Consider the following 24,357-nt stretch of genomic DNA (forward strand, 5'->3'; position numbering starts at 1 on the left):
GTGAACGGTCCTTCAGACCAATTTTCGTACTGCATTTTATGATGTCAGTGGCGTAGCTTGTTTTTAAGGAAACTTAATACTGTATTTTTATATGGTTGCAGCCCGCTCTGGGACTTTGCAGTGAAGGGCAGGTAAAAAACCCTAATAATAATAATAATAATAATAATAATAATAATAATAATAATAATCAGCTATGACTCGGCGGCTCCTTTCTCCCCGGGCAACGGCTTCCAACGGTTGCGCAAGCGGCCAACCTGAGGGAAGCTTCCTCGGGACGACACAGCCCCGCCCCCTGCCCGGCCACGCCCCTCGCCCTCCTTTCCCGTTGCCCGGATGGCCACAGCCAACACATCGCGATCACGGGCGCGCGTGCGCACGGGCGCGCCAGGGAGGGGTGTGTGAGTGTGTGTGTATGTGAGAGAGAGAGAGGCTGCCGGCGTTAGTGGCAGCTCCCTCAGACCGTTGGGAAGGGACCACTGGTTCGGCGGCGGCGGCGGCGGCCTGTGTGGCGGCGACCGCACCCCCCCCTCCCCGCCCGGCTTCTTCTCCACACATCCACACACGCACCGCCGCCTCCTCCTCCTCCTCCTCCTCGGTTGCCAGGCGAAGCGAGAGGGCGGGTCCGAAGGGGGAGGGACCGGCCCATGGACCAGCCGGGCCTGGAGCCGAGCCCGGAGGAGCTGCCTCCGCCGCCGAGGAAGGCCTGTGGAAATGCGGGCGTAGCGCGGAGGCGCAGCGGCCGTCGCCAGCGCCTCAGCCGGGCCCAGGGCGCCGGGTCTCTCGCCGGAGAGCGCTGAGGGAGGAAACAGCCGGATGCTGCCGCCGCTGCCCAGAGCCTGAGGCGGCGCCTCTTTCCTTTCCTCCCTCTTCCTCGGTCGCCCTCCTCTCTCTCGTCTTTCCCTCCCTGCCTCGCTTCTCTCTCGCTCCCTCAGCCTCGCGGCCTCTCCCTCCTTCCCGCCTGGTGGGCTCGGCCAGCCGCCGCCGCCGCCACCATGTCGGCCAAGGTGCGGCTGAAGAAGCTGGAGCAGCTGCTTCTGGACGGGCCGCGGCGCAACGAGAGCGTCCTGAGCGTCGAGGCGCTGCTGGACCTCCTGGTCGGCCTCTACACCGAGTGCAGCCGGGACTCGCCGCTCCGCAGGGACAGGCTCGTCTCCGACTTCCTCGAGTGGGGTGAGAGCCGGGGACGCGAGGGGAAGCGAGAGGTGGGGGTGGGGGTGGGGGTGCTGTCTTGGGGAGGGATCGCCAGGGCTTGCTCTCGAGGAGCTACGGCGAGGCTCGGGCCCTGAATCTGCTGCTGGGAGCGAAGAAATACGAGGAAATCACCGGTGGGGAGCGTAGGGGTTTTTGGGGGGTGGGTGGCCCGCCGCACATTTGCTTACGGGAGTTTTCGACGGAGGGCTAGGTAGCCCCAGACCCACGCAGATGACTTTGTGCAGACCTGTCAGCTGAGGGCTGGGCCCAGGTCTGTTTGGAGAGGACGGGATAGTTTCGGGGCGGGGGGAGGGTAAGGAAGACAGCAAACTTTTAAGGAAAGGCGAGTTTTGATCATACCGGGTTGGGAGTTGGAGAATGCTTCCGGGTGCTGGGGGGTGGTTTTTCTTAGGGAGTGGATTGGGAGAGGGATCTGACAGCGATGTGAAGGGACAATGGGCATGGTGCAACAACAGGGCCTGCATGGTGGTTGCATGAAGGAAGTGTTGGCCGGGATTGAGCAGGGAGAGCTGCTGCTCTTGCAGGGCCTAGCCTAGCCCCAGACACAGGTATTGGTGTGGAGGGCGGCATCATAGCCTGTTGATGATGGTTCCATTAGGAGACTCTGGGAATGGTGACAACAATGAGGGTGAGGGAATGAGTGTTTAGTGGCGCTTGGCAAGCAGAGGACACATCAAATTATAAAGCACGGCGTACATAAAGGAAGCGAAATCTGAGGTGGTATCCAGATTTGGAGTATGTGTGGGGATACTTCCAGATTATTAAGCATAAAATCTTACGCATGGAGAAATGGGGCTAGGAGCAGCTAAGGGATAAATGGCACCTCTTGGGCTTGCAGTGGGAAATGGGATACAGTATTATTAAGGAGATGATGAGTAGCACAAACATAGGTTAGAGCGAGCCTTGAAATAAGTCAGTGAGCTGTCCGGCAATGGGTTTTGTCAGCCTATGAATTTGCTGGTGATGGGGTGAGGAAGTTGGGTGGGGTAGGAAGAGCATTGACTCATGAATAGAAGTAGCAAGGATATTGAAGAAAGATAATGATGCATATGCAGGAACAGGAACTTTGCTGGGGTGTGGAGGGCTGGAATTGTATAGCGGAATTTTTCGAGATATGGAACAATAATGCGTGATCCAGGTAGAAGCAAGGACTGGCCAAGATCATGGTCAAGGAGGGTCTATTGAAGAGAATATGTTACGTGGTTTGTGAAAATTCTGCATGCTGGTGGCAGTTTGGATAAATATTGTATTGGAAGTAATTGATGCTATTAACTAGCAGAAGCAGCTCCCAGCAAAGAAGTACTACTGTTCTGTAGGAGTACAGAAATACAGGCAGAAATATATATATATGGTTGTAAGAAGAAGATTTTCACCTACTGGCCGATAAAGTGATAGAGTGAGGGAACCTGATTCTATCATAGCAGAGTTGGATGGCATATTGGGAGAGTAAATTCAGGATTAGCCTTCATATTGGTAATCTAGATGGATGATTATCTCCCCTTCCCCAATTTGGGGAGAAAAAGCCCTCTTGACGGTTGGTTACAGTAAGAGATGCTTTTCCAAATTGGGGAGCAGGAGGATAGCATTTGCCAGAATTTTGGATTGGGAGTTAAGCTGTTGTAGCTAATGGACCTCTTGATATAGCTCAGGATAGCTCAGTATGAGCCTGGATAGCTCAGTTGGTTAGACCATGGTGCTGATAACACTCAAGGTTGCAGGTTCAATCCCTGTATGGACCAGCTGCATATTCCTGCATTGCAGGGGGTTGGACTAGATGATCCTCAGGGTCCCTTCCAACTCTACAGTTCTATGATTCTATGATTCTGTGACTTTCTCATATACAGCAGTAGTTTTCAACTTTTCAAGATGTGGGACCCACCTTTCAGTCAAACTGTGCATTTTCTTACCATACGTGCCATATTTGCATGGTGGAAGTGTTCCTGTTGCAGTCTACCTTAAATCAGATCACAATCCAGTAGTGGATCCCTACCCATCAGTTGAAGGCACGTGACTTAAAGGTTGAGATCGAACTTTTGGAGCACAACTTGATGGACTGGATTTCATAGTTGTTGCATTACTAAGTAATTGGTTTACTTATGAGTTTTGAAACGATGTGGGCCTAACTGTGTGTAGTCTGGTTGTCTGCAGTTTTGGGCTGCAAGTTGATCTGGAGGCTACACGTCACAAATTCTCCAAGTGGGAAGAGATTCCCTGAATTATGGTGGTCATGTGGCAACTGACCAAGTGATTTCTTTTGTCAGCTGACCTGCCTGGAAGCAATAATGAGCCTGCCTATCAGCAAGGATTAGACAGGAGGGGGGAGATGAAATTCATAAACCCCCTTCTTGGGAAATTCCAGGATATGGTACTGAGAGGGACGCCAGTTCAGAAGTACAGAACCTACAGCTGAGGTGCTGCTGAGAAAACATATAGATGTTGTGGAGAGAAAAAAAGCTTTTGTTTATACATGCTTTCAGATGAGCTCTTCTGTGTTTTGACACTGTTGTTGCGCTGATACTGCACATTATTTAACACTGGTTAAATTGTTTTGCACCAAAAGGAATAAAAAAATGAAGATAAATAAAAATGTACGTAGAAAACACAGCAGTGAAATATCCTCGGCTTGGTGCCAGGCTAAGCTTAGCCTGAAATGCCAAGTTAATCCCATGACCTTTCTTAGCCTGTTCTACCTGGAATGGGTGGAGGAAGAGGAAAGGAGAAGCAGGCACTCAAGTTCCACTGTTTCAACAGTATTTCATTTCCTATTCTGTCAGATTTTTTAGGGATATGTTTGTGAGTAAATGTTCAATGCACTAAGTCAGTTTTGCACAATCCTCAGGATATTTTTTGCTAACTTTATTTTATTTTTTAAAATTTTATACAGAATACACAATAATTGTGTTTTGTGATCATAGTTTTAAGCATGCTGACAGTGAAAAGTGTGCAGCAATTAAACAGACTGAAGAAGGAAAAATGGACCGAGAATTTATTTTTTTAAGTTACTTTGTAATAATAATAATAATAGAAATATAAATCAGCATACTGTTTTTAAATTCTGAACGTTACATTTTCTTGATTCTGAAAGTACTTTGTCTGCTTCTAGATAAGTCCAAAGGAAACTGGCAATGGTTTCAGAATTTGTTTTTGACCAAGATTTATTGCTAAGGACAACTAACTTCCATTCAGTAAAAAGTTGTCAGGTGGAGAACCAACATTTAAGAGTATTTATGCTCCATTTCGCTTCTTTCAAAAACGATTCCTTTTCTCCCAAATGGTTGTTGTTGTTTTGCTTGGTTTTTGTTGGAAGACTTCTTTTAAAAAGTGTCAGAACTTCCCTAGAAAGAGCTTCATGTAATTTTGGAGAAGTATTTCTTACTCAATCTTAGTGCTCTAAAATGTGAACAGCTGGCTCTCAATTTCTGTAGGGACCATTGCTCTTTGTTATACATTAACCAACTAAGAGGATTCACTTCCTGGAGTCATCTGTATTGGCGTCAGTAATTGCCAACTGAATAATTAAACACTGTCCAGCATCTGCTTTGGAAGCCCACCACATTGATTGCTTGTTTTGTGGCGGAAATATGGTGCACCTCCATCATGAGTTCTGTGTATTTGTGTAAACCAGTTGATGTGGATAAATTGCTGTAATATAGTTTCATGAAGGGAAAAGTGTTCTTGCATGTGCAGGTCATTTTTGTGTACTGGTTGACAGAGGAAATTGACCTGCATATTTCTGGAAGTGAACACCTTTATATTCTGATACCGGTGCAGTAGCTTCCATGTCATCATTGCATGACTGATGGCTGTTTTAAAAAAGTAGAAAAGATTTACAGCTACTATTTTCAAAGCAGTTACTACAATTCAAAAATAAGTAACTTAGTGAAAGAAAAATTAGCTAACTGATTTTATTTTATATATGACTTGTTACATACTAAAGGCTCTGGGATAGTGACATAGGTTAATCAAGAAAATGAATTACACTGATTAAACTTCCATCTTGCCCTACACACATCCTATTTCTGGCCACAAAAAGTATATATGAGTGTGAAAATTAATAATACTTGCATTCTGCTGTGTTTAGGTTTGGCACTCCCTTCAGTCAACTGGTGAAATATTGTCAACTGATTGAAATCCAACGCAGTTTTGTAAAGAAGCACACAAAAATTCCTAGCCTGATAAGAGGCCAGCAGCCTGTGTTTCCCTGCTGGCTGGAGAGCAGGGAAACCCTCTTTCCATGATCAGTATGGAAACGCAGGATGCTGCCCTCTTAGCAGGCAGCTCTTTTTAAAGTGTTCTACAAAACAGGTTGGTCAAGGAGGGACTGGGCTCAGGGATGGGCTTTCCCCACAACTAGCATGGAAACTGAGCCCGCCTTTGCCAGTCCACTCACTTGTCTGTATGGAATTTCTAGTTACTTGTGACTACCAGGCTACTGTTTAAATACAAGGCTGGTTAAATAGGCCATTAAACCAAGAATACTATTCTGTCAGTACATCTTAATTTTTTGTTTGTTTGATCGTGTCAGCAAAGAGAGGAGAGTTCTTTGTCTTCTAACTTGCAGCAGTCTGGGGCAGATCTAGCAGCATAACAAAGCTTCTACTTGCCTCCTGCTATTCCCGCAGTAATCTCTGAACAGAAGCATAAGGGCTGCCTAGGACCACCCATGACTCCATCTTGCTTGCTGCAGGAACCATGGAGTTCCCTTTTTTATAGACTGACTATCTGCACTGTAAAGTTCCTTGTGAAGCATTTAGAAAGGCTGCAGTTATTGAAAGAATTGGAGGTATTCATTTGTTTTATTTGTATGCCGCTTTTCCACACACAAAAATCATGTTCTAGTGTGTAGTTAATTAACACTGTCCTGAACTCTTGCATCGGTGCAACATCCTGATTCAATTCTGATGTGGGCAGTGACCCATATTGTGACCCTTAGCACCCATTTCTACCCACATTTGCCTTGTTTAGCAGACTATAGCATCAGAGTGAAAGTAGTTTTTTTTAAGTAATTGAAATGCATGTGTGAACCACCATCTGGTGCTATACAGGATAACTGGATGTGTTTAAAGCCCATTACAAAAAAGTACATTTCAAACCATTATCCTAATACCTAAACAGAAATTTATGTTAAAGGCCCAAGTTATTTCTGTGACTTGCCATCTCCCATTAGGCTACTAGTGCTTATAAGGAAACAACAAGGAAATTCCTAGTTGTTGAACATCCTGAAATTTGTCAACACTCTGCTATGCAACTATTAGTGACAGGCCACAAACCCTTAGCAAAGCTCTTTTTAGAAGAAATACCTTATTGATAACCTATTACTTCACCTATTAAATGGTACATATAGTTTTAGTTTCACTCTGGCAGAGTTAGCAAATAGTTGAACATTAATTCAGATGGTTGATGCCAGCGACTAAGATACTTCAAATAGTGAAGCGCTATAGCTTAGTGGAAGAGTTACATACTTTGCATTTAGAAGATTTCAGTTCCAGTCCTTGGTATGCTACAACTGAAGGGTTATCAGGATTGGGAATTATTCCTGCCTCAGACCTTGGAGAGCTGCTGCCAGTTGGACTAGTCAATATTGGACTAAATGAATGGTCTGATTCAATACTGGACAACTTCGTATGTTCAGGTGTATGACTAGCAACAGCTATTTTTATTAGTTCAGAGAAGCAGAATGTAGATATCAATTGTTGCTCTGAATTTGTTAGTTGAGGTTAGAATTGCTTTTGTAGTTTCATGAAAATCTGCTCTGGGAGATTGGGACAGGGGCCCTCTGGAATAGCGTGGGAGGTGGCTGCAAGGGAAAAAAGGAAACTGGCAAAAATTATTCCCTCCCCTTCTGCCAGCTGGAGCCTTTTCTGTGTTGGAGTCCCTTATGTGAATGGAAGGCACCTTTCCTTTTGCAGAAAGGTAGCTTGGGTTCCAAGCCAGTGCATATTGGAACAGGTGGTAGCACTCAAAAAAAAGATGAGTAAACTGGTGCTTGGTTTTATAAACTATTACATGATTTGAGTGTGTATTATTTTCATGTTGAAGATTTGAGTAGCCTCTACATGCACACAGAACTCGGAGCTCTTCTGTGTAAGTTAAAATATAGAGCATGAAGTGCTTTGGGGAAGGACAGTGCCTAAGCACAGTTTGATTCTACGTTCTTACTCTGCAAGGGTTGACTCGAAGGCATGAAAATGTTTCATTTTCCCATCTGAGTGTATTGGAGCATGGAAGTTGAGGTGGGGTGGAATGGCATACACATGAATGGGGATGGCAGAAGGAGAGAAAATAGTTTGATGAGATGGGTTATCTGCACTTTCATTATTTGGAGGATACAGTTAAGTGTAGCATCATTATTTAACATCTGTCCAGCACAGAAAGTTCAACTGCTATTTAAGCCATTTAAGAGAATTTGGAAATCTACAGCAGCATATCTGTTTAGTACTTGAAGATTTCTTGTTTGAAACTCTGACCCACAGAAAGCAAGAAAAGACAAAGTATGTTGGGGTTTTATAGGTGTCATATACATTGGCCTGTTTAGATGCTGCATTCTGATTGTCCAAACCATGATTTGGAAGATTGGGAGTACCCTACGTGCCTTCCTGCTCCATCGTTTTCCTCCTTCCCTCTCACAATACAGTTCATTTGCACACAGTGCTAAACAAGACCATGGCATAGTATGAGGGTTCAGTGTGAGGACAGCATGGCTGCTGTGCTTCTCTCCCTGTCTTCCTTTTGCTGTGATTCAAGCCATGGTTTGTCACTTGGCATTTTGTCTACTCCCGGTCTTATAGTTGGACTTTCTCTGGACAAACCATGAACCGTAAACCTAAGAACAAAGCTTGTTTGCAGCTGATGGCTTGTCTGGAGTGAGACAGACCATAAGCCTGTGTTTGGATGAACTGCTAAGCCAAATTGTAGCTGAACACACAGCTGTGCAACAGGAGATAGCAAGAGAAGCAGCAGCAGGACTGGAAGAGGAGCAAAGTGATCATGAGCTCCTGTCTTTGAGCTTGCATGTTCACTGTAAGTCATAGTTCCGCTTCACTTTTTGTGAAGCTCAGATTTTTCTCCTTCATTTCCTCTAACTGAGGCTTGTTGTGATGTCCAAATGAGATTATGGTTAGTGCTAACCGTCAAACCATAGCTTGCAAGCTCATTTCATGCCATAGTTTCAAATTATGGTCTGGAGGCTTATGTTAATAGTAGTTTTTTTAAAAAGGTAGCAATTTGAGGCCATTTTGGCTTGCTTTCCTACATAAAATGTACTCAGAAATGGCAAACCAAAATAATCTATTGTTTCTAGGAATATTATTATAAAACACACCCAATTTAAAAATGGTACGAACAGAACTAACTTTTAAAGCACTTGGAACAGGTAAAAATAGAAAACTTGCACATCAAATGTCTGTCTAAATAAAGAAGCTTTCACAGCCCACCTAAAACTGGGAAGAGAGGAGCCCTATAAGAGTTCTCCAGGAAGAGTTGTGGTGCCGTCACTGAGAAGGTCCTGTCCTCAGTTTTGTCCAGTTCATGGGATAGAGAGCAGGCCATCTTTAAGATTTGGGTAGGTTGGTTCAGATAGGTGAAGGCAGTTCTTGGGGGTAAACTTATTCTGGATCATGAAGGGGGTTAAAAAATGAGTACCAGCACTTTAGATTGAGCTCTGAAAAGTATAAGTAACTGTGGACACAGAGTCATCACACTATAATCTGATTGTTGAGCATGACCCAGGATTTTGGCAGCTGTGTTTTATGCAAGTTGTTGTTACTGATCTAGGCAGCCATAGGTAGAAAGCACTGCAGTAGTCCAGTCTGTTTACAACTAAGAGTATGAGCTACAGAGCCCAGGTCCATTTATTTCAAGTAATTGTCAGTAATTTGCTTGAAACAGAAAGTAAGTACATAGCCATAAAAGATTCAACCATCAACATGCAACATAAACATATAAACAAAGCTTACATAATAGTTGGTGTAAAATGAGGCTGTGGCTGTCATTTCCAGCTTACACCATCTTATGGTGGTTCTCCCACTTACAGCACTTATGCTTGGATGACTGGGGTGATCGTAATGCATAGCAATATATGGAAACTTTTATTAATTTTATTAATTAAATTTATATACCACCTTTATCTTCAAAGGATTTCAAGGTGGTGTACATGATTCTCCTTCCCATTTCATCCTCACAACAACCCTGTGTGATAGGTTAAGCTTAGAAATGGTGACTGACCCAAGGTTACCCAGTGAACTTCATGGCTGGGTAGGGATTGAAACCCTGCAGGACAAGAGGAGGGTGACCTTGGTCCCCAGCTTCTCCATAGCTATTGACAACATAGACCATGGACTGGGAATTGGAGGCATGGTGCTACAGTGGTTCCAGTCCTATTTACATGGCCAAGTTCAGACAGTGCCATTGGGAAAGTGCTTTTGGGTCCTCTGTCGGTTTTGCTATGGGATTCGGAAGAGCACTATTTTATCTCCAGTGCAATGTAATATCTTTTTGAAACTCCTGGAGGCAGTCATTAGGAGATTTGGGGCAAAGTGCCATCAGTATTTCCCGTGACTGAGAAATTACCTTTTTACTTAATATGTTGGACGGTACTTATTTACATGCATCAATGTAGTTATTATCTTCACATAATTATTCAAACTTTATGTCATAAGTTGCTGAGACAATTTTGATGGTGGTATATAAATGTGAACAAAAAGCTAAAATCATCAGCATCATTTTATTTTCAAGCTACATTAGAAATGGTTGCTTCCATGTCTTGTGGAAATCTATCATTCTTGTAATAGGAACCAGTGAAAGCACAGCAGCACATAACCATGGTAGATTTAGCTGGTGTTGTCCATAAGGAAGGAAATCCCTAGACTAAAGTAGTGAGAAAGGGAGACTATTAAGATAGTGTTTGGAGCATCTTAAACTAATGCCTGATAAAGCTCAGAATACCAATCACATAACTTTGATATCATTATACATTTAATTTTAAATCATATGTTAAAGTTCTAATTATAAATATTTGTGTTGGATTTTTACGTAATTATGTAAAACATAATCACTATTATTATTATTATTACTATTATTATTATTATTTCTATACTGCCCTTCATCCAAAGATCATGGGGCAGTTTACAATATAAAAACAAAAAATATATACAAACCATAATAACAAACAAAAATAATGCCCACCTGTATTATTATTTATTAAATTTCAGTTCTGAAGTTTGCAAAACTCTTTTCCAAGGAAATGTTTTATGGTGATTCATACATTGGATCATGCTGGAAGGTTCAGCACAAGCAATAGGAAGTCACACACAGTGTAGTTGAACTATAGAATTTACTACTACAAGATGTAGTGATGGTCACCAGCTTGGATGCCTTTAAAAGCCGATGGAAACATGAAGCTGCAAAATCCTTTCTTGTGGAAACTTACTGTTAGTCTATATTTCACTTTTTCTTTTTTTTTTATTGCTCTGATATTTGCAAAATGGGTGTGTGGGTGATTTCAGATTGGTGAGCTGTTTATAAAGGAACATTTCTCCTCTGATTGCAAGAGACTTTCAACAGTGAAGTGTTAAAATGTATAAACAGTTAAATAAGAAGTAGGTCACACAATGAGAATAAACAGATGATTGAACACTATTCTTTCTTCTTCTGATATGATTAAATTATCACAAGCAAGAGCACATGATCAAATGTCTTATATCTGATTAATGTCAATTTTTTATGTACAGCGAGGTTATTCCTATAATGAAGCGCTGCTTCAAAATATACTGGGAGTATATTAATAAAATTACACATACACACTGGAATGCACAGAATATCCTTTCAGCAAATGAAAATAACTGAGAATGGTGAAGGGAGTCTGCTTGTAAATTTGTTCTTCTTCCCACTCCCATCTCCCGTATGGTTCTGGTGAGCCCCCCAACTCTATGTAGCAGCTTTACAGGGGCATGAGGTTGTGGGGAGGAACTGATGAAAATACTTCCCCTTACGCTTTCAGGAGGATTGTCCCACTCATGGAACTCTGGATCTTAACCACCATCAATAAAGTAGAACTTAGATTTTTATCTGTGTATAGGCAAAGGTTGAGTTATACGTCAAAAGACTAGAAGTGTAAATAAAAGTATTTGTTTCATTTTTCCTTGGATTTTGCTAATTCCTCTTGGAAAATAGCAGTGATTACCGATTCTGTGAAGAAAGCAATGATACAGCTTGCTATAATGATCATGTTCAGATAGCTACACCTATTTCTTGCTAGCAACAGCTATAATTTAAAAAGGCATTTTCATACTGCTTAGTTAGATGTAATTCTTAGTTAGATGTAAAGCTCAGGATTACATTTAACTAAGAATTACGGTACCTTTGTGGTCGTGTGCCACATGGCCAGCTTAACATTTAAATTGCATACCCGGTTACTGTCTAGTGTGCTACACTGCAAATGCAGGTGAGGCAATCCAGTTTAAATGAGATGATAGGTACGTTGAATGTTGCCCAAGTACATTTTTCCCTATGTAATAATTTTCATATATATTCATATGTGTTTTTTGTGAGTATGCCCTATCTCATGTTTCCGTTAGGCTTGAAAAACTGTTCCTTACATTTTTTCCCAAGAGTGTAAGGTGGTTATTCTGGAAGAAATAGGTCTTAGATCATTGAAAAATGACTCTTGATGGGTCACAGGAGCTTTTAAAAAAGAGTCTAGTTCAGATAGCAATATCTTGTACTGCAATACAGAAATAAAGGAGTAATGTACTCTCCTAGACAACGTGTTATAATTTAGAACTGATCAACTTATTTAAAATACAGACGTGTTTTAAGTGCCATTGTACTTGTTCTATTTTTACTGTGGCACTGGACATTTTTGAGGCAGCACAATAGTCTTAGTGCCACGTTTGCCTTAATAAGTTAATTTATTTATTTATTTTACAGTTCATAGATGGGATGGGTGCAGCGTAACCTGTCATGCTGGAACTTGCAGGAGTGTTTGTTGCTGTGCCCTTCTTGTTCTTTCTTCTTTGTGTGCTTGGAGCAAGAGTATAAAACAGCAGCCAGCACCCTTCGTTTTCATTCTACTGTTCAGTTGGATCCAATTATTCAGCTTTATAATATCTTGACATTGCTAAAAGTGCTTGGCTGCTCCTACATAAAAGAGTCTATCCATTTTGATGCCACTTTCAACATTTTGGATTTTTAAAATACAGTAGCTGTAACCCACCCTCGGACCTTATAGTGAAGGGCAGTTGAGAAAATGAATTAATAATAATAATAATAATAATAGTAATAAGTAATAATAACCAATCATTTGGTAGATTGCACACATTAAGTTTCTTTCTGGTTACAGTTATTTTAGGACAGTGAACAGTGAACAGTGAACCTGTTTTTTAAGAATCTCTCCTGCTGCTTACATTCCAAAAAGTCAGTTCCATTTTTTAATACTGTAAATCTCTAAAATTGCATGCACTTTCACTCTGCAGGTGCCAGTGTTAAGTGCATAGGTGTGTTTAAGACCTGCAAAATATATGTTAAAATGAAAGCCCTGAAATGCATTAGGTCTCTGGGGCTGCTGCAAAAATGCTCATCTGGGGAGGACTGAAGTGGGTGACAGCTGGTAGAAGATAATGGATTATTTCTTGGTTGGGGGAAGAGGAGTGGATGCATCCTCCCTCTCAGCCTCTTGAAATCCTTGTGGATGGATATTCTTCCTGGTTCTTGAGTGAGAAAGATGAAAAATTGTACAATGTTCACTTTAAAGCTTCTTTACATATAAGGAATGTAATGTAGACACAATAATATATTCACTAGATCAGGCATGTCCAACTCTATAGAGACTGCAATCTACTCCCAGTATAATAAAACTGGCAGTGATCTACCATAGTTGTTGAGCTTTTTTTAGAGGGGAGATACCAGAGTTGTTGAGCAAGTGGAAATAGCACCGGTGGCGGGAGGTCGAGATCGCTAAGGAGCAACCGGGCAATCTCTTTTTTTGCTCCTGTGATCGACCTGCGGAACCCTGGGGATCCACCTGTTAATTGGGTTTGGACATAGCTGCACTAGATATAACAATTTGTAGAATAAATTGAATTAATTCTACTCTAATAATACATACTGTCTAGGAATAGTTTTTTTGTCTACATTGAGCTACATTGACTAATGTGGGGGAGGGAGACAGTGCTCCTGAAGGTAGGAGTCTATCAATTGATGAAGATGATCATCCAAATGTCATAGACCAAATGGAGCAAACAGCACGCAGACCTAGTGGTGGGAGGAAAAAATCCTTAAATAAGAGACACGGGGGAATGATTAATGGACTTCAATGTCTGTACACTAACGCGCAAAGCATGGGAAATAAACAAGATGAGCTTGAGCTCTTGGTACAGCAAACTAAATATGACATAATAGGCATCACTGAAACCTGGTAGGATAAGTCCCACGATTGGAATGTAATAATGGGGGGATACAATCTATTTCAGAGAAACAGACCAGACAAGAAAGGAGGAGGAGTGGCGTTATATGTCAGGGATGTGTATACCTGTGAAGAGATCCAAGATTTAGAACCTCAAAGCCAAAGTGAGAGCATTTGGGTCAAAATTAAGGGAGAGAAGAATAACAGTGACCTCATTGTGGGAGTTTACTATAGATCCCCAAGCCAAACGGAGGACATAGATGATGCCTTCCTGGAACAGATGGCCAAGCATGCAAAAGGAAGGGAGATAGTAGTAATGGGGGACTTCAATTACCCGGATATTTGTTGGATGTCAAACTCAGCCAAGAGCATAAGGTCAAACAGATTCCTCACTGGCCTTGCAGACAACTTCATTGTCCAGAAAGTGGGAGAAGCAACAAGAGGAACAGCCATTTTAGATCTGGTCCTAACCAATGTTGATGACCTGGTTAGTGGGGTAGAAGTGGAAGGATCATTAGGCGCGAGTGATCATGCTCTTCTGAAGTTTACTATACAGCGGAAAGGAGCAGCCAAGCATACTAGGACTCAATTTCTTGACTTTAAGAAAGCCGACTTCATAAAACTTAGGGAAGTGCTGGGTGAGATCCCATGGACAGTAATACTAAAAGGAAAGGGAGTTCATGATGGCTGGGAGTTTGTTAAGAGGGAGATAGTAAAAGCACAACGTCAGGCAATACCAATGAGACGGAAACATGGAAGGTGCCTAAAGAAGCCAGGGTGGCTATCTAAAGAACTTTTAACTGAGTTAAGATTAAAAAAGGATGTGTACAAAAAATGGAAAAGGGGGGAAACCACCAAAGAGGAATTCAAACAAATAGCCAGCACGTGTAGACACAAAGTCAGAAAAGCTAAAGCACAGAATGAACTCAGGCTTGCTAGAGAGGTTAAAAGCAACAAAAAAGGCTTTTATGGGTATGTTCGTAGCAAAAGGAAGAACAAAGAAACAGTGGGGTCACTCAGAGGAGAAGATGGTGAAATGCAAACAGGGGACACAGAAAGGGCTGAACTCCTCAATGCCTTCTTTGCCTCAGTCTTCTCCGATAAAGAAAACAATGCCCGACCTGAAGAATTTGGAGCAAAGGAAATGCAGCCCAGAATAACTAAGGAGATAGTACAAGAATACTTGGCTAGTTTAGATGTATTCAAGTCTCCAGGGCCAGATGAACTGCATCCAAGAGTATTAAAAGAACTGGCAGATGTGATCTCAGAACCACTGGCGGTCATCTTTGAGAATTCCTGGAGAACAGGCGAAGTCCCGGAAGACTGGAGGAGGGCAAATGTTATCCCTATTTTCAAAAAGGGGAAAAGAGAGGACCCAAATAATTACCGCCCAGTCAGTCTGACATCAATACCAGGGAAGATTCTGGAGCAGATCATTAAGCAAACAGTCTGTGAGCACCTAGAAAGGAATGCTGTGATCACCAATAGTCAGCATGGATTTCTGAAAAATAAGTCATGTCAGACTAACCTGATCTCGTTTTTTGACAGAATTACAAGCCTGGTAGATGAAGGGAACGCAGTGGATGTAGCCTACCTTGATTTCAGCAAGGCATTTGACAAGGTGCCCCATGATATTCTTGTAAAGAAGCTGGTAAAATGCGGTCTTGACTATGCTACCACTCAGTGGATTTGTAACTGGCTGACTGACCGAACCCAAAGGGTGCTCATCAATGGTTCCTCTTCATCCTGGAGAAGAGTGACTAGTGGGGTGCCACAGGGTTCTGTCTTGGGCCCGGTCTTATTCAACATCTTTATCAACGACTTGGATGATGGACTCAAGGGCATCCTGATCAAATTTGCAGATGACACCAAACTGGGAGGGGTGGCTAACACCTCAGAGGACAGGATCACACTTCAAAACGACCTTGACAGATTAGAGAACTGGGCCAAAACAAACAAGATGAATTTTAACAGGGAGAAATGTAAAGTATTACACTTGGGCAAAAAAAATGAGAGGCACAAATACAAGATGGGTGACACCTGGCTTGAGAGCAGTACATGTGAAAAGGATCTAGGAGTCTTGGTTGACCACAAACTTGACATGAGCCAACAGTGTGACGCGGCAGCTAAAAAAGCCAATGCAATTCTGGGCTGCATCAATAGGAGTATAGCATCTAGATCAAGGGAAGTAATAGTGCCACTGTATTCTGCTCTGGTCAGACCTCACCTGGAGTACTGTGTCCAGTTCTGGGCACCACAGTTCAAGAAGGACACTGACAAACTGGAACGTGTCCAGAGGAGGGCAACCAAAATGGTCAAAGGCCTGGAAACGATGCCTTATGGGGAACGGCTAAGGGAGCTGGGTATGTTTAGCCTGGAGAAGAGGAGGTTAAAGGGTGATATGATAGCCATGTTCAAATATATAAAAGGATGTCACATAGAGGAGGGAGAAAGGTTGTTTTCTGCTGCTCCAGAGAAGCGGACACGGAGCAATGGATCCAAACTACAAGAAAGAAGATTCCACCTAAACATTAGGAAGAACTTCCTGACAGTAAGAGCTGTTTGACAGTGGAATTTGCTGCCAAGGAGTGTGGTGGAGTCTCCTTCTTTGGAGGTCTTTAAGCAGAGGCTTGACAACCATATGTCAGGAGTGCTCTGATGGTGTTTCCTGCTTGGCAGGGGGTTGGACTCGATGGCCCTTGTTGTCTCTTCCAACTCTATGATTCTATGATTCTAGGGTTGCTATATTTAAAAAAATGAAAATCCGGACACAAAAGATGTTGAACAAAATTTCAAATAAATAAATATACCGGTAAGTTTTTATTGTATTTTTAGGAAATTTGGCAAAAAACAACAAGACTTCCAATATGGACTGCCATACACCCGGGTTTCCCCCGGACATTTTAACCAATTTTTGAAAAATTCACCTGAATTCAATTTTTGAATTCAATTTTTGAATTCAATTTCTGAATTCAAGCGGCTCCTGCTGCTGCCGCGCCGCTGTTCTCATCCTGAAGCAAAATTCTTAACCTGAAGCACTATTTCTGGGTTAGCGGAGTCTGTAACCTGAAGCGTATGTAACCCGAGGTACCACTGTACTATAATGTTGCAGATAGTGTTAATATACTGCGTTTGGAAATTTAGCTTCTTCTTGTCCTCTTATGAAAAGCTGAAACTGGTCAGTTTTTTTAATGATAAATGTATAGCCAGCTTTCTAGGGAGACACTTCCAAGAAAAGCGTAATTGAAATAAGATGAGATCACTCATTAATCCAAAGCCCTTAGATTGGAAACTAGACAATATCATTACTGGAACTGAAAGCATCAAGTTTGTTGTGACACCTTTAGAACATGTTTTTCATTGGGGACAGGAATGAAATCTCATTTTAAGAAGTCATGACAACAAAGGGCATTTGGTTCTGGAAATTCCATGTGAACATTATTTTGAATTGCCACCTGGGAGGCAGAAACTAAGAAAACTCATATAAGTATTGCACAACCTGTGTGTTGCCATCAACTTAACACCTGGTTCCCCCCTTCCAAATGCAAAATAATCTTTTTTTATGTACTTGTGAGTCCCTGCCCACAAGAAATGCTAGGAAGAGCTTGGCCAAACTAAAGTACTCTTTGAATGGACAAGGGAGAAGCACTTTGTACATGGACAGGAACATAGGAAGTTGTAAGCTGACTATTGGTCCTTCTTGCCATTATTCTGTATGTTTTAGTCTGGAGTTTTTCCCTAGCCCTACTTGGAAGTGCTAGAGGTCAAACCTGGGACCTTCTCCAGAGAAATGATCTATCACTGAGCTGCGCCCAAATGAGTATCTGTATCGCTGTAGGAAGGCAGGAAAGACTAGTTACCTAATCCACACATTTTTAGAGTAACTGAGCAGTAATCTTAAGCATTAGTTTCATGGCGCTCTCGCTGCATTTTCCTAAACCCAATTTAATGTGAAAAGTTTTCTGGAACATGCAGCTAGGAACATAGGAATGGCTCAGCTATATTCAAGTTCTGTAGAGCTTTTCTAGGAATGATGTGTATACTAAGAACAAGCTTTAGGGCAAATCTGTGATGCTCTAAAGAGACTAGTGCACAAACACACATGCAAATAACGTTGAATCCTACAAGCTCTTGCTGCCTTCTGATCATTGTGGAGAAGGAATTGTGGAAAACAAAAGAGAACAAGGGGAAATGTTGCTTCTCTCTTTCTCTGTGTATGTAAATTTGAAATAGATTAATCATGTAATTGTATCCCATTGCAATTCAATTAAAATCCAGCTGCATCCAGAACTTGTGAACTCTCATAATTATGCTGGCTTAATCGCAGCTGCTAAAAACCTGCTGAAATAGAAAAGTCTCATAATGCTTCCTGAAAATATTTGAACTTTGGCAATGTTCCCAAAAGAGGTGTGTTACAGAATAGTCCCTGAATCCCCTTCTCTGTCCATTTGAAGGACTAGCGAAAACAGAATATTCTCCATTTGTTAGCCATTGTTAAGAGATCAGGAGTATTCCTTACCTCTTTTGGCTTAACCATGGCTTGTTGCTAACCATGAATTCCCTCTTAACCAAGGTTTGCAGAACAGCTTCAAACAAAGAAGTTTTCCTTTCTTCTGATTGCACAAGCAACAACAGCAACAGTATTTCTAAGCTGGGTGGTAGATAGCTTCATCTTCTGATAATTTAGTAAGTCTTTCAGCTACTTTCTGTGGCTCTTGCACATTGTAGTGAAATGTGTTGGGAGTTGCTATCACTTTTTCTTTTTAAATACAGTCCTTACTTGTGCCCTCATCAGGAGAAGGGCAGCTTGTAGAGTAAATTCATGCATCACAGGGCCCTGTAAAGAGTTATGCTTAGCTCCGCATTATTACTATTTTTAATTGCATTTTCACAAGAACCAAGACCCCTTAGGCAATTCCGAATAATTTGTTCAGGATACTTTTCTGTTCAAAATGAATGTCATTGTCTTACTTTGTGAGTTCCCATTACAGTTCACTTTACAATAGAGTCTCTCTAGTTTGTGCCAGTTGTGGTTTTGTTTTCTCATTGTTACTGCTAGCCAGGAATAAAAACCAAATGTAAAAAGGTTGTCTTGTTTAGCTAATATATATTTACTTTGTATATTTACTGCAATGTGTAGTTTAAAAAAAAATGGTGGATGGTCAGTACTTGATATTCTGAAACATCATTTGTATTCCATGAAATCTTTTTATTTCCGGTGCCTGACTCTCTCTGTAAATCCCACTGCTAAAAGGAGTTGCACTAGGCCCCTGTGTTATACTTTAGCTGCTACATCATCAAAGAATGCCCACACTGGAATAGGGAGAATTATTTCCTGAACAATCTCAGACAATCCTGCAAAGACTTGAACCTGAAAAATCAGTACATGTTCATAGATGTAGCAATATTCCCGTAATGTTACATCTCTTCCAGCATATACGGCCTGGAGGACGTAATGTGTTAGCTTCTGTAGGGTACTAATGCAGGTTCAAAAAATTGCAAGGTGATTTATGAATGTAGGAGCAGGGTTAAAGCCTTTAACAGTTGTTAAGAATTGGGAAAGGGCGGTAACTCAGTTGTGCAGCATTTGACTTGTATTCAGAAGGTTCCAGGTTGAATATCCTCTGACTAAAACCCTGGAGAGCCACTGCCAGTCAGTGTCAACAGTACTGAGCTAGTTGGGCCAATGGTCCAAGCTCAATATAAGGCAGTTTCCTATATGCCTGATGCTTGAGTCTGACAGATGGTGGAATGGAAAAGGATGCTCACAAACAAAGCGGGTTAATATCAGAAAACTATGGTGATTCCAAAGGATTGAGAGAAGGGTGTGAGATTGATTTGAAGATAGATATTGTCAAACTGAGGTGGGACAAATGGAACTATTAGAAGAACATCCCACATGGTTGTACAGTTAGTGATTTCATGATTTCTTGTCCTGCTTTTTCACTCAGTGGAGCACTTAAGAAGGTGAATGTTATCAAAAGAACATAAAATTACAATAATAAGGTTCAAATGCGCAACAAAAGCACCAGCTATCAAACCAAAGCATCAGGGGGAGAAAAGATCACACAGATATGAGCTGAAAAACACACACACAAAGATTTTACTTCTGAGTGAGGTGAGACACAGCAGGCCTTCTCTCATCTGTGGTACAGGAGCTGACAGTCCTTTAGGTCAGAGGTTTTCAGCCTTTTTGAGTCTATGGATCCCTTGGCCATCTACATTCATCGGCACCCTGTGGGGCTCAGGAGCCCACTTATGTCACCCCTTGCCTGCAAAGCTGGCAGCCTTTCAATCTTTTTCAAACACCCTCCCTTGGGGAGTGTTCCCTCAGCCTCCTCTCCTCTCCCCTCTCCTTTGGAGTCCTCTGGGCCCCCTCTTCAAAGAAAGGTGCCTCCTCACACTGCCCCACAGGGGCCTAGAAGGCACCCCCTGGTCAGCCCCAGAGGCATCATTCACCTGCGGAGCTTGTAGCCAGGGCTGCTGCAGCAAACAGCTGTGTAAGCCTTTGAGTGGCAGAGATGCAAGAGGGCATCAGAGGAGGGAGGGAAAGAAAGAGGGACAGAGGCCATTGTTGCCTGTGGTACCCCTGACCATCACTTAAGGTACCCCAGGATGCCACGGCACACTGGTTGAAAACTACTGCTTTAGGTGCTCCCAAGCCTATTTTGTATCTGTTGCTTCTAGCAGAGTCATTTGTATTATGGGTCTTGCCTTGTACGGTAGGACAGCAATCTATACACATTTAACTTATGCACATTCAGCTTTATGCGCGTGGCAAAAAATACGTAAAAAATTGGAAAGGGGGTCAGGGTTCCAGGAAAAATGACTTTGACAACCCCACTGGCATTGAGCCCAATGTATTTTGACTATATGCCATTTTGGCTTTAGGCACAATCCCCAGAATGTAACCCCTACATAATTTGTCAGCAATTTATTAATTGCCTTCTGCACAATTGTCTTAAGGCAATGTACAATAAAAACAGCAACAAAGCTAACATTTCTTAAGGGTAGGCCAGCACGAAAAGCCAGAGAATGGTGGACAAATAAGCACGCTCAGAAAGGGACACTACCCTTGTAGAACTTGCAGTTTGCTAAACAAATAAACAGTCTTGTAAAACTCTTTTTTTGGCCAACGTTCATCACAAATGTAAAAGTCCTCAATTGGAGTCTTTGGATAGCTTTCATCACTGCAAGTATTACAGCTAATAGCAGCAATGAGTGACTCTCATGTGTCTTCATGGATTTTTGCCCAAGGCAGAGGTTTAACATTCACAAACCTTTCAGTTAGAATTCTGTCTAAGGAAATGAAACAGGGTGTGGGACAGAGTTGAAGATTGCTGGTTGTATATTGCCATTTATTAAGAGAAAGTACAGTGAACAGAAAGGTGTGCCACACCTATGTGTTCTCTGATCATTGCTCTTTGGTAGTTATCTTTAGTAGGGAATAAGTTCTGTATAAATCTTTAGACTGTGTCCCAACAGTAAACACAAAACCGCTTTTACTTTCAGCAAGCATTCCATAGAAAACTTCTCCTTTAAGGAGGATTATTCTCAAATCTCATTGACTTCTAGTTTCAGATTTATCGTGCTGTTTTACTGAATTGTAAGCATAAAGTACCCACCTGTTCAGAAAGCCAATTATATTTATAGCACAGGACAGTGGTATTGTAATTCCCAGCTACTATAGAAAATCTGTTTAGCAATTATTTAGTTCTTTCCCATCTTTTACAAAAAGTAATTTTAATTTCGTTTCTCATTTAAAGTTACATTTCACAAAAAATATGAACATAAGAATTCCTCATCAGTTAAGTCCAGAAGGAATGCCAAATGCCTTATTATTATTAAAAGACTATCAGTGAAGTGTTCTCAGATTTCATTAATTAGAGAAAAGAACTGTTCAATATTAGCCAAATGTCAGATCCTAGGGTTATTGTGCTGTCTCTGCCAAAGCACATGGAGACAAGCCTCCCACCCTGTCTTCCTGGGCACTTGTGTGGTGAGTGTCACAGCCTGCACTGAGAGCTTGGTCTGGGGAGCTGTCTAAGTGGTGTCTGGAACTGATGCAGCAAGTTTTACTGGATGATGCGTCTGAAGGGATGTGAAACTCACCACAAGGATGCCACTCCTCATAGCAAACAGTGACATAGCAAACAGTTGTAGCTGGAGACAACTGAGGGTTCATTTTGCTGTTTTCTCTCTCGTCATGACAAGTGCAGAAACAGTATTCCACGTACTTACAACATACCTTAAAGTGCAAAACCGAAAGCTTTAAAACAGCTTTATTTATTTATTTAGGAGTATTTATACCCCACCTTTTAACTGAAGTTCTTGTAGCAGCTTACAATATCTCTAAAACACAATAAAATAAACAGTGATACAGCAGTCACTACCAGCAGGGCAAAGGTAAGTTTCCCATTCCTTTGTTTCAGCACATGCCAATCTGCAGCTGAATCTTCTGGCTGTTTAAGCAGCTGTAAGTTTGCCCCACATGACTTCTTCACTAGGTGGGTGCTCTTTATGTCCCTCACAGCCCCAGGCCTCATGGAGGTGCTATACAGGAGGTGCTGGGTGGAGCAAAGATGTTACATGCCTTCCTGCTGAACCCTAGTGCATAAATCAACATAAGGTTTGGTGTTTTGACATACACAGGAGCTTGAGCCTCCCTTGGCAGCTGTCTGTGCCTCTGTAGGGAGAGTTGCCTGCCCTACAGCTTTGAAAGCTACTAGTAATGAGTATAGATGTACTGTTTATCAGATAGGTTATTAAACTAAAGCAGGTTATGGCAAGTTACAACGCAGTAGGTATATTGTCAGTGGCACGCTATGCCTCTGATACCCACAAAACACAATCAGTTTAAGGGTTTGGCAACCCGGATATAAAAAATTAAGTACTTTCCTCCTCCTAAATGTGAATTTAGAAAAGTCACTCTTAGCTCAGTTGTGGAGCTGCTTCTTTGAAACTGGGGCCTTCTGTGTTCAGTTGCTGGCATCTCCAGTTAAAAGGATCAGGTAGAGGCTTATAACAGAAGCAAAAGTTACTGCTGCAGATCTGTATACACTGTAGTGCCCTAGGGTGGACAGAGAGTTTGGTCTGGTATAAGGCAAATTTCCTATGATCAGTTAAAAACAACAACTGAAAATACTGTCCCTCACACACACTCTTGAGACAGCTGTGCAAACATTGGTGAGGGTTTCCTTAGTCTTGTTTGCAAATCTCTCTTAGATACTTTTTAAACAGTATTTTAAATTTATAAGGACTAGTTAATTCCTTAATTAGCATGAATGTGTCTATAGTTCACTCTGAAGATATTCTGAGGTCATTCAGTACAGTGATACTCTAGTTATGAACTTAATTCATTCCGGACGTCCGTTCTTAACCTGAAACTGTTATTAACTAGAGGCGTTCTTTCTCTAATGGGGCCTCCCGCTGCTGCCACGCCGCCAGCACGATTTCCGTTCTCATCCTTGGGCAAAGTTCTCAACTCAAGGTAACTCTTCCAGGTTAGCAGAGTTTGTAACCTGAGGCGTTTGTAACTCGAGGTACCACTATAGTATCTATAATGCCGCACGGACAGCTCACATTGTCCTCTGTTGCTTATCTCTCACTTTATTTTCAAGTACTGTTGCAGTATTTTTTTAAGCATGCAGTTTGTTGAAGGTAGGCATGTTGGTTGCTTGGATGTAAACTGATGCAGTGACAGATCCAGGAAATCCTGATTCAGTTTTCAAGTTGGGTACAAAGAGAAAGGTTTTTTTTTCTTGGAAAGGAGACTCAGTTTAAAGGTGTATATCTTTTGTTCTGATTTAGTTTCCATGATACTTCCTCATAGCATACATTCTCTAATATGCTCTCATTTCACCCTTTCTGAAACCACAATAAAAGTTAAAATCTTCGTAGAATATCAATGAGCCCTCTATAAATTCTTTGAGGTTACAGCATCAACACTCAAATATTAGTACCAGCTGAATGGTGAACTTGCATAATTTTGAGTACAAATGGTTCAATAAAGTATGGTACGTCACTGCAATGTCAGACAAAGTTGGGAACAATTTGAGAAACTTTGTTCTCCTTTTATTAATTAATTTAAAAGTATTTAAAGCCTTTTCTGTGTTGTCAGTACAGATCAGTAACACACACACAGACACCCTACTCACACTGAGTGTGGGTATGGAGAGGGAAAGTTAACATCTCTTCAGTGTGATAGGCTTGATTGAATTTGTACCGTATGTAGCTGTATCCAGGCCACTTAGTAACATTACAAATTTAACATTCTGTATCACTCTGTGTAAACAGCATGGTATTTCCTAATTAGAATATAAGTGTGCATTTCTGATAGCCTCATTTCATTTGCAGAAATGATCAGAAGGTTAGTTTACTTTTCCTTATTAGGAAAGGGTTTTTTAAAAAAAATACTTAGAACAAAATTGAGGGAGAACATAATGGATACTTATAAAATGGTGTGGTGTAGAAAGTAAAGAGGGATAAATCACCCAGTCTCATCATGCAGTAACGTGATAAATTGAACCCAGATTTGAGATTCTAAGGTTCTTAAAATGAGCATTGAACTGAACATGCTTTCATTGTAACTTGAGTTGATGATGGTTGTACACACCAAAAGAAAGGGAGGATGCACATAATCCCATATCTTAGTCCCTTAAATCCTAATTTGGCTGTACTGTACTGTGAAACAGCCCATGGGTGTCTCCTGCTGAAGCTGACGGGAAAATGTGAAAAATATGTCA

The 24,357-nt window shown here is 41.7% G+C and overlaps 1 protein-coding gene across 6 annotated transcripts in view; it reads left to right on the forward strand.

Annotated features, from left to right (window-relative positions):
• The first annotated feature begins 418 nt into the window (after nt 1–418).
• Nucleotides 419–24,357, forward strand: part of CDC42BPB (CDC42 binding protein kinase beta) — a 97,160-nt gene continuing 73,221 nt past the window's right edge. For 3 of the 6 annotated variants that reach the window (XM_081003894.1, XM_081003895.1, XM_081003897.1), the window contains exon 1: nt 419–1,170. In XM_081003894.1, coding sequence (XP_080860020.1) covers nt 993–1,170 — 178 coding nt within the window. In that variant the 5' untranslated portion in view covers nt 419–992. The remainder of the gene's footprint in view (nt 1,171–24,357) is intronic. The other 3 variants (XM_081003896.1, XM_081003898.1, XM_081003899.1) reach the window with 1 other exon arrangement.

Source organism: Podarcis pityusensis (genome assembly GCF_964106645.2).
Source record: "Podarcis pityusensis genome assembly, chromosome: 1".
NCBI classification, from domain to species: domain Eukaryota; kingdom Metazoa; phylum Chordata; class Lepidosauria; order Squamata; family Lacertidae; genus Podarcis; species Podarcis pityusensis.